An 18,627-nucleotide genomic window follows, 5' to 3' on the forward strand; every position below is an offset into this window, starting at 1 on the left:
TTTTTGAACATATTTGTCTTTCTCAAATGCTTTTTCTATCATGTAAGAGGATGCAGCAAATACTGAATGGAAGAGCTGGAGGAGACTTCACTGCCCTTTGGAAAGTTCTGTTCAAACAGTAGGTACAGCTGTTTTTTTTTTTTTTGTTTTTTGTTTTTTTTCATCCTTCTAGCTACACTTGACGAGGCTATTAGTATTATCCCTCAAATTTAACGAGCATAAACTTTTAGTTCAGAGAGGTCAAGAACTTGAGGCATGTAGGCACTTCGCTAGAAGCGAGAGGAGTGCCGCCCTGAACCGGTTTTCTGAGCTCGAGTGAGGCGTCGCCAGAGCCGCGCGCCGGGCACTCACTCCCGGCGGGCGGGCGGCGGTGGTTCGGGGCTGAAGAGGGGGCAGGCCGGCTTCCCAAGCCAGCCGTTCTCTCCCTGAGGCTGTGCCGCGCCGCCAACGCCAGGCCCTTCTGATGCAAAGCCCCCGAGGAGGAGCGCAGCCTCAGAGATCCTGGAACCCAGATGCTGCGTCAGGCCTGCAGCAGTGGCTTGCCGGGGGTCCGGGTGGGGGGCGACCCACCCCGTCTCTCCGGCGAGGTAATTGTGCGGGAAGCTGGACGCCGACAGAAAACCCGGAGGGCAGGGAGGGGCCGCCAGGCAAAAACTTTCCCATGGTACAGGTTGGCTCTCCGTGATGTCACAGCTCTTCTGGGTTCTTCTCTGCCACGTGCACCCCTTTCGAACCCCATACCAGGTGCCCAAAAGGGGGTGTTGGGCTTCTCCTGGCTGAAGATGCTCCGAGCCTCTGTCTGCGACCCCTCTTAGGGTCGGGCTCGGCAGAGCGGGAGAGGCGCGCGGATCTGGGAGGAGAGCCCGCGGCCAAGTCGGGCGGGCGGGGCGCGCCGAGGAGCCTTCTCGGGGGCCGGCAGGTGAGGGAGGTCGGGGGAGAGGGCGGTGCGACGGCAGCCGCGGTGGCACCACGTGTCCGGCCGGGGCGGGGCGGCGGGGCGCGCCCTCGGAGCCCAGCGCCAGCGGCGTCGGCGGCGCGTCGGCCCCGCAGCAGCGGCCGCCCGCGGCGCGCTCCGGCTTAGCGTAGTCTCCTTGCTCCCGGTGCCCGCAGGTGCCACCTCCTGGACGGCGGCAGCGGCGGCGCGAGGAGCCGGCGGGCGGCAGCGCGATGGGACCCCTTCGGGAGACCAAGGTAAGGAGGGCACGTCCGAAGGGCTCGATGGCTGTGTCAGCGAGCGCCGGAGGGAGAGGAGAGGTGGGCACTGCGGGGAGGGACGCGGATCAGGTGAGAGCTGGAGGGGTGACCTTTAGGATTGCGGTGGACGGGGACGACGAGGTGGCCAGCGCGATAAGAAGGCAGGGGACTGTCGCCCAGGTGATGAGATCCGAGACCCGGGAGATGGGGAGGCAGTACTGTGTTTGGAGGGTTGACACTGAGGATTAAAAAGATGGACTCCGAAGGGTTAATCCCATTCCCTGAAATTGGAGATTGGGGATCTAGCTCTCAATCGTCGTCCTCCGTGTGTGATGTGACTAAAAAGGATTTGATATATTGGTGACTGAGAAATAAGGACTCCAGCATTGGTTCAGCGTCCGCCTGGTGCCCAGCGGAGCGGCTGGCGTGTGATACCTGCTGGGTGACAGCACAGATTGCAGGCTGGGTGCGGCTCTCGCCCCTGGATGGGGCGGGTGCCTGAGCGACCTCGGGAGTTACCCGCGGCTGGGACTTTCCCTTCAATTCCTGCACTGTGAAGGCTTCTCAGAGGTGTTTACTTTGGCAGCGACCCTTCCTGGTAAGCCGCGTGGAAATGAGCAGGAGGTCATGTTTCCACACAGTGTTCGTTACCTAATCCAAAGCCCTTTTTCAGTTGCAGAGGTTGGAGGGAGCGGTGGGTTTTTTCCTGTAGAGAGCCCGTCCTGGGAGTCCATTTTAATAAGGGAGGGTGGGGGTGACCCCGACCGACCAGCTCTGGACTGCAGGCCCCCGTTCTGCTTCTAGGTAATGTGCAGCAGTCTTGGCTGAGCATCTCTGCCTCTTTTAGCTTCAGTTTCCTCATCTGTAAATAGGGACGCAAATTAGTGTGCTCTCTGTGGCCTCCGTTGTTGGAAAGACTAAACAAAATGATGGCTGGCAAAGCACTTTAAAAATGGGAAAATATTGCTGAAATACTGCTTTGGGGGCATTTTCAAAGCCCTCTGCACTTGATGCTGTGTTTTGAAGGAGAGAGACAGGGAGAAAAAAAATGTCTTCATCTGAGTGTCCTGTAAGGAAAACAAAAGCTAAACATGATGAGAAAGGCGGAGCCATCTTACCCGGTATTGAATTTTTGTTTGCTTTTCTGTTGGCAACAAGCCTTGTGTACAAGGATATTAATGAATAATTAAAATCCTGGCTGGAAGAAGGGGTGCATTTGAAAGATACGGTTGCATGATCTATCTAGGGAAACTGTTTCAGGTATAGGGGTCTGCTTTGTCAGGAGACAGGAAAACAGGAGTCAAATTGTCACAGCTAATTCAGGGAAAGCAAAATGGAAGTCTGGAGGAAATCGAGTAATAATCAGAGTGTGCTGTGAGTTATAAAGAACCTTTGAGAGAGCTGAAAGCTTGAATGTGGTAGGAAAAGCCAGAGTGGCAAGGTGAGTTAGACATGAGAGAAAGGAATAGCCTTCCTGCTAGCAGCTGAAAGTGTGTGTGTGTGTCTGTGTGTGTGTACACACATCCATGCTGCAGCGTGTGATCTTCAATAAATTAGAAGGCTTAGCTCAGTAGAAGAGTTTTGGAGCTGATTTTAGCTACTGAAACAAGGACTGCTCTGTGAAGATTTAATATTCAGAAATGTGGCTCCGCAGACACTGAACCCAGAAGGAGCAGACTGGAGTTCAGAGGGGGCAACAAGTGTCCTTTTGTTTTCTCTCTGATGTCCGATTTGGAGAAGGAGCTGAGAGTACAGCATCATGAGAAGGAGATTGCCCGAAGCCGGATTCCCCGCTTGATTCTTCGGCCCCATCTGCCTCAGCAACAGCACAAGGTGTCCCCCGCCTCTGAGTCTCCCTTCTCGGAGGAAGAGAGCAGAGAGTTCAACCCCAGCAGCTCTGGGCGCTCAGCGAGGACCGTGAGCAGCAACAGCTTCTGCTCAGGTACGGTACCCACGGGAACGAAGGCAGGAAGTGAGTACACTGCGGGTGCGTTGTGAGTGGACCTGGAGCGGGCCCCTTACAGTCTCCGAGCGGATGTCTGTTATTAGAATGAATAGTAGGAGGCTGCATCTTTCTGACTCTTGTAACCTAGGGATACAGCAGTTTCTAATGGTTCAACCCGATGGAATTTCATCCCCGTTTTTATGTTATTCTAGTTGATAATTTTCTATATGAAATCTTAACTTCCTTTTTCTATGACTGTAAAATATATTTCTTGGCTAAATCTGGAAAACGTAGCTTACATTTCATGCAAGCAGTCTTTGTAAGCCTGGGTACTTCTGTTTCTGAAATCCCCAAAGATAAAGCAAGTCCTAATGAATGAGGTCAAGATCAAGGTGGCTTATATCCCAGTACTGGCTTGACCTTGTATTTTAGAGGGAAAGAAAACGGGTTTTGAACTTACAGGCCTGGCCTTTCTATGAACCCTTACAATGTGTTGGACCTTGGGCAAGTTTCTTAACCTCCTTAAGCCTCAGTTGTTACATCCATAAAATGGGTTGATAATACCTACCTTGTAGAGTAGCTGAGAGGTTGAAAGAGACTACATACTTAAATGTATTCCTAGCGCAGGGCCTGCCCTGCAGAGGTGCTTGAGAAATGATGGTTCTTAATACAAGAACATATGTCAGTTTTGATACATGTTTAAGGAAGTTTCCTTAGAGCTGTGAGCATATTTGGTTAAGGGCACAGATCCCTTCCTACCTCCTAGAGGTACTGCCATTATCTCTATCATACAAACTGAAGCACGTGACCTAGAAAGACTTATATTCTTTGAGAAGCATTAGGAATTTGGGTAAAATTTAAAGGAGTGACCGTATTATGATTCATGAAGAATGTTTCACAAAGAATAATTCTTAGAATTTATTTAGGGAAAATGTAATCTGAAGATTAACACATTCATGAAAAGGGAAAGATGAATCAAGGTGCTATGATTAATGCCCTAATTAAACAGGATACAATATTCCATTGTAGTTAGTACCAGTGATTACATTTTCAGGGTTTTAGAAGTGTAGCTTTAGATTTATTATATACTTTCACAAAATAATTCCACCTAGTACATAAGTTGTATATTAGAAATACTGTGCTGCCTATTTTTAAATCCTTTTCTCCATAATGCCTCAGATTCTCTGTTTGATTTTGAAAATATTATATCAAAATATTATATGTTAAAACTGATTATTGCTGAATCCAGTGTAAAATGAAGACCCACTGATGGTTTGCTTGACATTCTCCCAGGAAGAAAACAAAAGGAAAACTACTGGAGCAGTAAAAATTCCTGGAACTCAAAGTGGTGTTTGCAGAATGTAATGCTGTTTACTTTCACTCCCTTTTCGAGCTCAGGAATCACTCTTGCTGAATGTGGATGAACCCAGGGGACTATCATTTCATACTGACACAGCTTTGTTTGCGTAACTCAATTCCACATTTATTCCTGAAATTCTCTCCACATCATCACCTTCTCTCTGACTGACTTTAGCATGAGCAGTGTTACCAGCAAAAAAGAAAAAGTTGGTCAAAGCAAAAGAAAGAGCCCCAGACAGATCTTAAAAAATATATTTGGCAAACAGATAAAATTGTTAATTTCAGCCATGAATCATTCTTTCCAAGACCCATTTCCTGGATCAACCCTTCTTCCCAGGAGCCCTGTCTCCCACTAAGGCCATAATGCTGTACATGAAAATCGAAAGTAAATATTGATCCTTGTGCCATTAACTAGCTGAGAATTGAGTGGCACAAACGTCTAATGACCGGTGTCTATAAACCTACCTTTTGATCTTCAGTCTTGCATCCTGCCTGCAGATAAGACTCTCTCTATTCTGGGGTCTCCTCTTCCTGCTTGGCAGTTCCCCAAGGTTTGGGTTGGTGCCTTGTCATTCTTTACTTTCCCCTCCTAAGAGCCCTGATAAAACCCCATGATGGCTTTTGAGTGCTGTGCTGACTAAAATTGACAGGAGCAAGGTCTTTGGGGGGGGGCGTGTTAATGATGCTTTCAGAGGTCAGTTGGTGGATGAGAAATAAATGGGTTTAGTACTATGGGGAGTATTAAAGCTGCAGGCAGTGAAGTTGAGAATGTAAAACACGTCCAACCAGCAGGGGGAAATAGCTGGTTTTAATCCAGCCACTTTAACGCTGAAGCTACAAAATATGTTGGTTATCATGGCAGTTAAGTGAGAGACCGCACATGACTGTGTACATGCAAATCGTAAAACACCGTCCATCGCTACAGTGGAACTCAAATAATGTAGACATATCTGTTACTGCCATAACCTCCTAACTTTATTGTGATCATTCTGCATTAGTTTGTTTTCTTTATTCTAAATCTTCACCTTTTACTAACGAGAAAGAGGGATTCTTACAATCTGGTAGTTAAATGAGAGAGAATGCTGTTGCTCAATCACAATGCAATTTAATTTGAAAATTACAGTTTTAAGACTACAAACTAGATTCTTTCCCTAAATCTGTATCAAAGGCTGTATAAATTATGAAGAGCATCATATATCCTAAGATACTCAGTTTTTAAAAGAATAGTTCATTGAGTTTATATAAAGTTAAATTTACTTATTATAAAGGATTATCCTTTGTTTTGAGAGTCTGGCTTTCCTATCATTTGTATTATAACAAAAAATCCTGACAGTGGTTGGAGTTATACTTCAGCAAAATAAATGACAACTCCATATTGAAATGTCCTCCACCCTCACGTTTTTCCTTTAATTTTGCTGATCTATGAAATTAAAAGCCTGCACTATTTTCAGAGTGACCTGTCCATTTTTTACCTACTTTCTTCCTTCTCTCTCTCCACTGCCTTCTCCCTTTCCTTCCCACGGGAGCCTTGACAAGGAACATTTAATGATGTGATATTCTGTATGCTAATTGTCTGTTGTCTTGCTCTCATTTCACAGGGAAGAAGTTGTCTGTGACCTTTTGCAATTCATTTGGGGTGTGTCCCCAAAGAGCTCTTCTCTTAATAGCTTCTTACTAGCAGAATTTCTCTGAAGAGATGCATATGCTTTGTGCGTTTCGTCAGCACGTGTGTTTTTGCGCTTGGACTTCATCCTCCTGTTAAAGGAGTCTATTCCTTACAGTTTGTATTTGAACTTAGTCACTGTGACCTCAGGTGGGCGCAGTTAGGCTTATATTGTGTTGGAGGCCAGGCCCTCTTTTGTGTGTATGGCAAAGAAAAAACTGCATTCTTAAAAAATGTTGACTAATGCTTTCTTTAAAAAAAAGTACCTAAGGAAGTACAGTTTAAAAAGTTAAAAAAAAAAAAAACCCTGCTTTCACGTCCTCTCTTTTATTTTTTGTCAGTTTTTTTAACCAATGTTTTCTCATAAAATCATCCTGTCTTCCTTCCCTCTCCCTGCCCCCTCCCCATTTTCTTGTTTTAACATGCCCATGAGAAGTGACAAAAACCCACATCTGTGATTTGTGTTCTGGGTGTGGCCCATTGAATCTAGGCCTCTGTCCATTTTTCTCTCCCTCCACCCCCTGCCTTTTTGTTGTTGTTGTTAGGGCATTGTGTTTGTGTGTTTGTCATTGTGGCCACAACTCCGGCCACTATTAGGAACTCTAATGACCTGGGTAAGTCAGTCACTTACAGCAGTCACCTGACGTGATCAGCAGCATGCCACGCAGTTCTCTTTGCTTAGTTGAGGCAATAATTACCCCGTGGAACTGGGAGGCAGATGGATTGCTGGGCTTTAGGCTAGTTCTCCTTGGGACGCCTTGTAAACATGGCAGGTGGGGGAAATGATGCGTACAGCACACTGAAGGTTTTATGGGAGACCAGTGATTGCTCTGAGTTATTTCCATGTTTCTAATGTGCACACACGTACACAGCCAAGTGTATGGCCCAACCCATTAAAAAGCGTGTACTAGATCAATCAGCCGAACAGACAGCGTCTGAGAAACTGGTTCTTTGCAGTCTAATTCTGAGTAAGGTGTTTGCAGAAGTAACTTTGGTAGTTACAGTGGCTGAGAAGAACTCCGTCTTTGGGTGCAGTGACCTAGAGGTAATCATTGTGGCTGTTTGTGGGAAGAACAATTACAGCAAATTACAACATGACTAGTGCCCTGCCGAGGCATGATAATGCCTCCAAAAATCTGCTTTGCCTTGCCAAACAGAAATATTTCTGCTATGCTTTTGTCCAGTTGAGGAAACTTGGCATCTGGATAGAGTAAGCCTTTGAATATAATGATCAGAATTGAGATGAAGTGATTAAACTGAAGTGAGCTGCAGTACTGAATTACACTATAGTTGAATGACTGCCAACCTGCTGTGAAGAAAAAAAAAGAACAGCTAAAACCCTAAGAATTTAGTATCATTTTAATGAGAATGGGACCTAGGCTCTGTTGCATGATACATATTTCTGATGCTTAGCTGCCTCAGCCTCAGAAGTAAGTACCTAATGAAACAGCTTGCAAATGAAGGGCACATAGACAGTGCTTCTTTGAGGATGCGGTAACTGCAATTAGAGGGACAAGAACAAAAGGTTTTGCCATTTAATAAAAAAAATTACTTAATGTGAACAGTGGAGGGTTGGATTTGGACCATGCCTGAGAGCAAATTGTGGTACTTGCTGTGAACATCTTTCATGCTGTAGAATTCTCACGTCTATGACGTTGTTTATCACTTGAGAGTGTGGTGTTTGTCTACAGTCAGATGCCCAGGAAAGCTAGTTTAAAATGCAGATGCCTTGGCACTATCATAGCTTGTTATTCCAGGATGGAAGGGCCAAGGAATCTGTATTTTATAAACTTTCTGGATGACTTTTTCCTAGTGAAGTCTGAGCCTCTCTATTTTGCGGTCTGCGTGTGTTTAGGGATTTTGTATGAGGGATGTGAGGGGTATGCCCCAGTGGCATCCCAAGATGAACAGGGATCAAAGACGGCAGAAGTGGTGGCCAGCCAAGCTGTTTAAACGCATGGCATGGGACAAGGAAAATGCTTCCACAGTTCCTGGAAATTACAGCTTATCAGTCTGTATTTACAATTCTCATGTCATTAGTCTTAGCGATAGTATTATTTATATCTACATAGTGGGCTTAACTTGTGTTCAGATGGTAGAGAAGTTAAAGGGAGGAGAAAGCATTTCTTTCCTCTATTTTCCTGGATAACCCTCTTTCTGGATATACTATCTGTGGCCAGACTTTTAATTCTTTTGCATTTACTTATTTTGGCATTGGGATGATTTGAGGTACATTGGAAGCAGTTGTACTGGGTACAACATGAATGTGCCCTAAACACCCAGTAGGTTCACTGAGAGGGATGGGAAAAAAAAGAGAAACTGAGGCCTGGGAGTAGCAAGACATTCAGCTTTTTGCAAACTTCCATAAAAACGTATTAATCTAATAAGCATTTATTCAGTGCCTGCTAAGGGTACAGAGATGAATACAGGGATTAGAAAAATCAAGTATTTTACTGCCTTCACTCTGATAAAATATCAATAAATGGGATGATATGTGTGGAGGCATTTCCCACACAACTGCCTTTATCTCAGTGATTTTGTGTCTGTTCGTTTTTACCCATACCCACTCGACACACACACACTCCTTCCTTGTAGTTTGAGTTTGTTGCTCTGTTTATTATTTGCACTGGCCTCTCACATTTCATAAGCCCAAGGGTTCAAAGAAGTAGCATTTGTTAGTGTGGTGTAGTAGATAAACATGAGCCTTGGCATCCATGGATCTGAGTTAAAAGCATGAAATAAGATTAGAAAGGTGAGCAGGACCAGAGCAGGAAAGGCTTTGTTCACCTTGTGAAAAACTTGATCCCTGAGGTCCAAGGTCCATACAGGAAGTGAACCCATAACGTAAAGAGTGAGGCCACCTGGCTAGATGACAATAGGTTTGGACTCTAGAACTGGACAGTGTATGCCCCTTCTAACAATAGTCAGAGTTTTAAAAATTCAGTGCCCCCGCCCCGACTATATGGGTCAAATAGCATACATAAGTAGCTGGATTTGGCTCTTGGACTGCCATTTTGCAATTCCTTAACATCCTCCAGAGCCACTGAAGGGTTTTCCCCAGGGAAGGGTTTTCTAGTTTATGACTAGATTTATAATTTAGAAAAATGTTTCTGATTACATGTGGGAGATTGGATAGGAGGAGACAGAGAATGATGGTGAGAGCCTGCCTGGTTTGAAGGCCACTGTGGTGACAGTCTAAGTGAAAAATGATAAAGTAATAAGTGTGAGGACTGGAGCCAGAATGTCTGTGTCTTAGTCACCAGTTTCAAGCAGAATGCATCTAAATTTCCACTGGATGAAGTAGCAGGACTGGGGAGGAGGATGAGTCAGGTGAATGAACTCAGATTAGGCTTTGCTGCACTTGAGATAAAGGTCTCAAGCTGTGAAGAGAAGTCAGAGATGTTAGTAGCTGAAGTCAGTCAAGGGGCTTGACACAGGTTTCCCTGCCATCTTAAAGTAAAGCATCGTGTGAAACCTTTTGTGAACAGAAATGGCATAAAGCGAAGAAGTAGTCACCTTCGGACATGTCCGGTAATAGAAATTGTTAGTCACTCAGTAGTGTCTGACTCTTTGTGACCCCATGGACTGTAGCCTGCCAGGCTCCTCTGTCCGTGGAATTCTCCAGGCAAGAATACTGGAGTGGGTTGCCATGCCCTCATCCAGGGGATATAATTGGTTTATTACATGAAAGAAACATTCCTGTCCAGAGGAGTTCAGTGTCTCTAATTATCAGTCATCAGTGTAAGGGAACAGGCCCCCAGTGCTGTGAGAGCTAGAGGAGAGCTCTCTTGCTAAGAAAATCAGAAAATATCCCACTCCGGAGTTGGTACTTGGAAGCCAGGAAGGAAAAATAGCCATCCAGTGTATGTTTTATTTAATTGTGTGTGGATATGTAAGTGTGAGAATGGGTGAGGTGCATGTGTGAGGTGCATGTGTGTAGTGATTGGTGTGTGTATGTGTATACATCTGTATGAGTGTGTGAGGTGTGCACACATCTGTGTGTCTGGTGGCAGCAGAGGTGGAAGGCTGGGGAATCAGCAAAGCATTCTGGAGGAGGTGATGCCTAAGCTCTCTGTTCATGCAACTCCAGTCAGGTTTTCCTCCTTCTTTCCTCCTGAATTGACACCTGTGAAATTCTCAGGATCCTCACCGCACCACCAAACCTAACGGTGGATTCTCTGTCTTCACCTCTTCATCCCACTGGATTCCCATCTCAGTATATGGCACCCACTTCGTCTAGATAACAGCACTCCAGTTCAGAGTGAAGAAGGAATTCAGGACAAAGCCACATACCCACATTTCCCAGGACTCAACTTGACCCAGGCCAGCCCCCTGCCCCACCACCCAGGTGGTGGATTTTACTCTGAAAAAGCCCAGGGGAGACAAGACTGCTGGGTGCGCCTGTACTGTTAGCTGGCTTTGCTAGCACTCACACAAGGTAACTGCACCAAACCTCTGCTGCCCTCGGGCTCGGACTGTGGCATCTCCTGCTTTGGAGACACTGTCGGGCCACATGTCTCTCGGAGCAGAGACCTTCCCAGCTGCTCCATGCACTGCTGGGTGGTCAAGGTGCCCGCCCTCTGCTCATCGCCTGGGTTATACTCCTCCTGCTGCAGGAGGCCAGTCATGTCAGGCTGACTGCTGTCTCTTTTTAGAGAACCCTAACCAAACTTCCTAGTGCTCATCATGGGGGCTCGCCCAGCTCTCACCCATACCTGGTAGAAACCCGTCCTTCAGCTTTACCCTGCTCAGTGTGAATCTTCCCAGCATGCCTCCTTCCCAGCTGGCCCTGCTTCATTCTCTTCTGGTTAGCCTGGGGGTGGTCCCCGAAGATAGGATTCCTTTTAGGTGTTGACAGAGCCCTCAGAATTCTTGAGACCCTGTGGACCCTAACCTGCCCTTCTAGTTGTCCTGAGGTGTGTGTGAGGGTTATCTTTTCTTTAATGCTAATGATTATATGTTTTCAATTCAAAACTAAGATCTATGTGCAAACACATATGTCAGAGTAGATGTAATAACACTTACATTGCTTTTTGCCAAAGTGAGATCCTGCTTTAGTGACCCGTGATCCTTTCTAAGTAAATATTTATCAAACACCTATTGTGGACAAGGTGCTATCCTAGGAACTGAACAACAGTGATGAACAACCCTGACAAGACTCCTGCCCTCCAGGAGTGTGTATTCGAGGCGGTCGGTACCTGTACCTGTCACTGCTTGTCAGTACACAGAGGTGCCCCCATTCACTGTACTGACGGCTCGGGTTCCTCTGGATCGAAGGCTTCATTTATTCAGCCATTCCTCTGTGGATGGACATTTCATCTCTGAGGCTGACTTTTCAAAATTCAGAATTTCACTTATTGAATGTCACTGAAATGAACTTTATTCCTGAGCATCTCGCTCTCTTTCCTGTGTTTGTATCTTTTTTTTAAAAAACTAATACCCTGATTCATATATATTCTCTAAAACAATTCTTTTGTTTTCAGATAGAAAGATCAAGATGTAGGAATTAGACTGTATAATAAGCATTGTTTTTTCCTTAACGTACTTCAACATTTCTCCATTTCAATGCTTTACTGCATCTTGATCATCGCTATCTTCAAATGCTCAATGTGAGAAAAAATAGAAAGGAAGGGGAAAAGATTTGCATTGCTACAAGAGTGTCTGCCTCTGTCCGTGGAAGTTTTCCAGGCAAGAAATACTAGAGTGGGTTGCCATTTTCTTCTGCAAGGGATCCTCCCAATCCAGGGATTGAACCTGCATCTCTTACATCTCCTGCATTGGCAGGCAGATTGTTTTCCATTTGTGCCACCTGGAAAGGGGTTTGCTACAAGAGAGGTCCCTGTAATTCAGGTGTCCTAAGAGTGGTTTCCCTGGTGGCTCAGATGGTAAAGTATCTGCCCGCAATGCGGGAGACTGGGGTTCGATCCCTGGGTCAGGAAGATCCCATGGAGAGGGAAATGGCAACCCACTCCAGTACTCTTGCCTGGAAAATCCCATGGACAGAGGAGCCTGGTAGGTCACAGTCCATGGGGTCTCAAAGAAACTGAGCAACTTCACTTTCTTTCTTCAGAGTGGTTTCGGGTTTCTTTGTTATAAGGTTTTCAAGAGATCAAAAGATAGCTTCCCTGTCTGACTCTCTGTGTGTCTCTTCTTTCCTTCCTACCTGCCAGCTCCCCTCCTGCCCTACCTTTCCCTGTCTGCTATCTTCTCCCAAAAAGGAACCTTTAAAAAAAAGATCTTTATAAACCCATGATTTAGAAGCTGCAAATAAACTCATATCACTAAGGAGAGAGAAGATCAGAAGCATTAGTAACATCCCTATTTTGGAAAGATCATAACCCTGTGAAAGAAAGAGCAGGAGAAATAAAAGCTTGCGAGACAGAAGAACTCCCCCACCCACCTCCTGGGGCTCACCTGTCTCCTGGCAATGACTGAGCCAACCTGGTTCCCAATTTCAGCATCAGTTGCTCCCTCACCCAAACGCCTAGATAAATGTGTCATTATGCTACGCTGACTATTTGGACCAATTTGTTTTCCCTTCTAAATTCCCCCTGTGGTTGCTCCTACAAATGGGACAATTTGGCGCTTGGTGGAAAACCAAACAGAAGCCTTCATTTCAGAGAAAGCACAGGTCCTGTGAAGAGACCAGCTCGCCTCACCTTGCCTCACCAAATAGCCTCTTTTGCTGCCCAGGGCTGCACCAGAATGACTTTTATGGGAGCACTCGAGGCTCCAAAATAGCTCAGAAATCCCGGGAATGTTTATATGGGAAATGATTGTTTTGTCTCCAAGAAACCAGGGAAACTTTCATTAAATAATTTCTCTGTTTTCTGCTTGGTTTTTGTAGACATAGGTTACGTGTCTTAGTGGAGGTGTTTCATTCCAATTGCTCTAACAAGTTCACCTCCATCAGCACATACATATGCTTTTGTTTACACATCCTTCAGAGTAAATGAGCTCCCTTTGACCCCCTCATCGCCTTGCAGCTGCCATTCTACTTCCCTGTTCCTCTTCACGAGCAGAACTTCACCAACATCCTGTCTCCGTTATCTGTCCTTGTCAAGCATGGGGGTGACCACATTAGCAGATCTGACATTCTCTTATCTGCTGTCATTTTCCTTGATTTCCCAGCATGAGTCAATACAGTTGAACAAGCCTCTTTCTTAGGAAAGATTTTCCTCCTTGGCTCCTTCGGGCTCCCCTTTGAGAGTTCCTGTTGGCTCCGTCCTGCCCCTTCCCGCCTCACCGTCCTCAGTCCTCTTCTCTTCCTGCCCTCCCCAAGGGCTCAGATCTTTACATCCCTCACTTGTAGGATGGTGATGCTCTCCAGTCCAACCTCTCCTCTGAGCTTTGTGTGCGCACAAAGTCACTTCAGTCATGTCCAACTCTGTGCGACCCCATGGACTGCAGCCCGCCAGGCTCTTTATTATTGGGATTCTCCAGACAAGAATACTGGAGTGGGTTGCCACAGCCTCCTCCAGGGGATTTTCCCCACCCAGGGATTGAACCCACGTCTCTTAAGTCTCTTGCATTGGCAGGTGAGTTCTTCACTGCTAGCGCCACCTGGGGAGCCCCCTCTGAGCTTTAGGCTCACATATCCAACTGCCTATTTGATATCTCCAGTGTCCTAGCTAATTTGTGCCTCAGATTTAACATATATCAAAAGCAGAGTTCCTTTTTTGGAGGGGAGGGTGAGTTGGGTCTTCCTTGTAGCATGTGGGCTCTTCATCGACTCTCCGTTGTGGCATGTGTGTTCAGTAGTTGTGGTACATGTTTGATAATCGTAATACATGGACTCTATTTGCGGCACATGGGCTTAATTGCCTTGCAGCATGTGGGATCTTAGTTCCCTGACTGGGGATGGAACCTGCATCTCCTGCATTGGAAGGCATATTCCTAACCACTGGACCACCAGGGAAGTCCCATCAAAATCAGAATTCTTAATTTCCCCTTCTGTAAACTCATAAACCCATTTTTCTCCAACTCAGAAATGACCACTGTATTCTCCGTTGCTTAAGCAAAGAACCTGGAAGTATTCTTGACCTCCTACTTTTCATTGTCATAACTAATGTATCCCCAATCCATCTCCTTTTCTCAGTTTTTACTACTACTCCCTCCGTCAAACCACTGTCATCTCTCATTTCCACTATGCAGTGGTCTCCATGTGGGTTCACTGCCTCCATGCCTTCATTCCTAAAGGGGTTACACAGCATGGGTGTTCAGAAGGAGACTCTGGCGTTGACCTCTTTGAATTCATACCCGCAGCTTACTGTGGCCTCAGGGAAGTGGCTTTGTAGTGCTAGTTTTGTATGCCTATCTTATTCAGTTCAGTTCAGTTGCTCAGTCCTGTCTGACTCTTTGCAGCCCCGTGGACTGCAGTACATCTTGTTAGCGCCTGTCTCAAAGAGGATATTAGATTAAGTTCATTAAATTGCATTAAAGGTTTAGTGTTCTAAACATGCCTGGTGCTTAGTAGGCACTCAATAAATATTAGTGAGACCTAATATCACTAATATAGTCTGTTCTCCACAGGCCAAATGGTTGTCATTTCTTGCTTAATGCACATGATAGCTTCCATTGCACTTGAGATAAACGTAGGGGTCTTGCCTATAGTTCTGCGCATGCTCAGACTTCCGCCTCCTTCAACCTCCTCATCAGTCCTCTGCCCTCACATTTTTCTGGTCTCTTCTCAGGTTCCTCAGTGTACCAGACTCCTTGTTGTTCCCTCTCCCTGGAGTTTTCTCTCCCCCGCCTTTTCCATGATTGGCTTCTTCTCTTTTTTTTCATCTGAGTTCAAATTACCTCTTTAGGGCCTTCCATGACAATCTGTCTAATGAAATACCTTCCCACCTCCCACCCAGCTACTCTAATATCACCCAGTTTGTTTTGTTAACAGTACATCACAATCAAAATTTCTTCCCTACGTGTTTTTTTTTTTTTTAACTTCCTTATCAACTCTCTCTACCTCTAGAATGTCAACTCCTTGAGGACAAGGATCTTAGAGTCTTGGTCATCATTACATTTTCAATATCTTGAGGACTATCTGCCACACAATAGGAAATCAGTAATTATTTGTGGGATGGATGGATGGACGAATGAGATTCTTACACTTCAAGATTGGTAATTGTGTAGTGTCACATTGTATAATGCTGAAGCAAATTTAGGGTGGAGCCTTGTAGACTTCTGAATTCTCACTCCAAAAAGATGCTGAAATTAGGTGAGGGAATAGAATTGCAAATTTTGCTACTGAAAACCTACAGTGCAAAATTATCTGAGCAGCATGCATTAAACGGTCACTGTGTTGAAGCAAAACACTAGAAACAGCTAGAGTTTCTTGCCTCAAATTTTGTGGTCTGTTTATAATGAGATGGCTTCTTTCTAGCAGCTTCCTTCATCTGTTTTTAATTTGAGCATTCCCCAAATTTCTGCTGTTTCCTCTTGGAACAAACATAGGTAGAAAAATTTAGAAAACAGCTCATGGTGGTGAGAAAGACAGGGACTTCAGAGTCAGACAAACCTGAGTTTGAATCTTTGAATTCATCCCTTATTAGCTGTGTGACTGGATTTCTCACCCTGTCCAAGCCTTAGTTTTCCCATCTATAAAAATGAGATATTTTTAAAATTATATAATAAAACTAGTATTCTTGGACATGAGAGCTATGTTACTTTTATCTTACCTATATCCTTTCAGAGCATTTGAATAGTTTTTAGTAAGAATTTCACAGGGTTCAGATTAACCATGAATTTAAACTATGACATTTTACTTGTTTCCCGTTAGACTATCTTCAGAAATGTCAGTGTCTGGAGCAGTAAATTATTGTTCAGTTGCTCAGTCATGTCCGACTCTTTTCAACCCCATGGACTGCAGCATGCCAGGCTCATCTGTCCTCCATTATCTCCTGGAGTTTGCTCAAATTCATATCCATTGAGTTGGTGATATCATCCAACCATCTCATCCTCTGTCACCCCTTTCTCCTCCTGCCTGACCAGTAAATAGTAAATATTTCCTGAGCAGTAAATAGTAACACCTATAATAGTGTCTGGCACATGGTAGATACTCAGTAAATATTTGTTGAGCAGATGAGTAAGTTGTCTGTAAACGCCTTTGTCATGCATGAGAATCAACTAGATTTCTGTATAGTTTGATGTTTCTTTAAAATGGAAATAATTCTTCCTCCAAATTATGCAACTGAACATTGAACAGCATCAAACCATAACTGAATGTTTCAAGACCTTATGGCACAAAACCACATTTTCCTCCGCCTGCTGTTATTTTTAAGTTCTTCTGGAATTGTTTAGTTCAGCATTTTGAAAAACCAATGAGCTCCGATATCTAAATTCAAAAATGAACCAGAAGTTTTAAAGATGTTCCTTGGACTTTGAAGAAATATTTTATCAATAATCTTTAGATTACTAGGAACTTGAAGTTGGGACTTGGTCATCATAATTGTCACCAAATGTGTTGGATAGCACTGGTTGTTGCTGCTGCTGCTGCTGCTAAGTCGCTTCAGTTGTGTCCGACTCTGTGTGACCCCATAGACAGTAGCCCACCAGGCCCCGCTGTCCCTGGGATTCTCCAGGCAAGAACACTGGAGTGGGTTGCCATTTCCTTCTCCAATGCATGAAAGTGAAAAGTGAAAGTGAAGTCGCTCAGTCATGTCCGACTCCTAGTGACCCCATGGACTGCAGCCTACCAGGCTCCTCCATCCATGGGATTTTCCAGGCAAGAGTACTGGAGTAGGGTGCCATTGCCTTCTCCGCACTGGTTGTTAGGCACCTTAAACATCAGTAAATATACACACACTTAAGCAATCCTAATATTTTTAAATGTGGGTTATATATATATATATATATATGGGCTTCCCTGGTAGCTCAGCTGGTAAAGAATCTGCCTGCAATGCAGGAAACCCAGGTTTGATTTCTGGGTCAGGAAGATCCCCTGGAAAAGGGATCGCCTACCTACTCCAGTATTCATGGGCTTCCCTGGTGGCTTAGACAGTAAAGAATCTCCTGCAGTGTGGGCAACCTGGGTTCGATTGCTGTGTTGGGAAGATCCCCTGGATGAGGGCAGAGCAATCCATTCCAGTATTCTTGCCTGGATCTTGGCGGGTTACAGTCCAGGGAGTGGCAAAGAATAGGACATGGCTGAGCAACTAAGCACAGCACAGTACATATATATGTATAGGGGCTTACCAGATGGTGCTAGTGGTAAAGAACCTGCCTGCCAATGCTGGAGACAGATGCAGGTTTGATCCCTGGCTTGGAAAGATCCCCTGGAGGAGAGCATGGCAACCCATTCCAGTATTCTTGCCTGGGGAATCCCATAGACAAAGGAGCCTGGTAGGCTACAGTCCATTAGGGTCTGAAAGAGTTGGACATAATATAGCACACTCACACACACACGCATATATACACACACACACATATATACACACACCTATACATATATATATATATATATATATATATATATATATTCACTTTGCAGAAAATATTCATTGCTTTCAAATTTTCATCAGAAAAGCATTAACAAGTAATATGGGAAGGATAGATTTCCTAAAAATTAAGAAAACAGTAACAGCATCTAACCTTATACTGCATTTTAAAATGAATTGCAGATGGATTTAATATACATGAAAACTGAAATTATAACAATCTAGAAGAACGTATGGAAGTGACAGTTGCTCAGTCGTGTCTGATTCTTTGTGACCCTGTGGACTACAGTGCATGGAATTCTCTAGGCCAGAATACTGGAGTGGGTAGCCTTTCCCTTCTCCAGGGGAAGAAAGTATCAGTCAGTCAGTCAGTTCAGTCGCTCAGTCGTGTCCGACTCTTGCAGCACGCCAGGCCTCCCTGTCCATCACCAACTCCTGGAGCTCACCCAAACTCATGTGCATCGAGTCGGTGATGCCATCCAGCCATCTCATCCTCTGCCATCCCCTTCTCATCCTGCCCCCAATCCCTCCCAGCATCAGAGTCTTTTCCAATGAGTCAACTCTTCACATGAGATGGCCAAAGTATTGGAGTTTCAGCTTTAGCATCATTCCTTCCAAAGAACACCCAGGACTGATTTCCTTTAGGATGGACTAGTTGGATCTCCTTGCAGTCCAAGGGACTCTCAAGAGTCTTCTCCAACACCACAGTTCAAAAGCATCAATTCTTCGGCACTCAGCTTTCTTCACAGTCCAACTTTCACATCTGTACATGACCACTGGAAAAACCATAGCCTTGACTAGACAGACCTTTGTTGGCAAAGTAACATCTCTGCTTTTGAATATGCGATCTAGGTTGGTCATAACTTTCCTTCCAAGGAATAAGTGTCTTTTAATTTCATGGCTGCAATCACCATCTGCAGTGATTTGGTAATATTTAATTGATCCTGGAGTTAAGAATGACATTCTAAACATTAAAGCATTGAAAGAAATCACAAAGGAAATATGGAGAGATTTAACAACTAGAAATAGAA

At 44.8% G+C, this 18,627-nt stretch overlaps 1 protein-coding gene across 1 annotated transcript in view; it reads left to right on the forward strand.

Annotated features, from left to right (window-relative positions):
* The first annotated feature begins 670 nt into the window (after window positions 1–670).
* The window catches only part of SYBU (syntabulin), an 83,558-nt gene continuing 65,601 nt past the window's right edge, over window positions 671–18,627 (forward strand). The window contains exons 1-3 of the mRNA XM_055546411.1: window positions 671–744; window positions 1,111–1,191; window positions 2,932–3,136. Coding sequence (XP_055402386.1) covers window positions 685–744; window positions 1,111–1,191; window positions 2,932–3,136 — 346 coding nt within the window. The 5' untranslated portion in view covers window positions 671–684. The remainder of the gene's footprint in view (window positions 745–1,110; window positions 1,192–2,931; window positions 3,137–18,627) is intronic.

The sequence above is a fragment of the Bubalus kerabau genome, chromosome 14, assembly GCF_029407905.1.
Source record: "Bubalus kerabau isolate K-KA32 ecotype Philippines breed swamp buffalo chromosome 14, PCC_UOA_SB_1v2, whole genome shotgun sequence".
Classification (NCBI taxonomy): domain Eukaryota; kingdom Metazoa; phylum Chordata; class Mammalia; order Artiodactyla; family Bovidae; genus Bubalus; species Bubalus kerabau.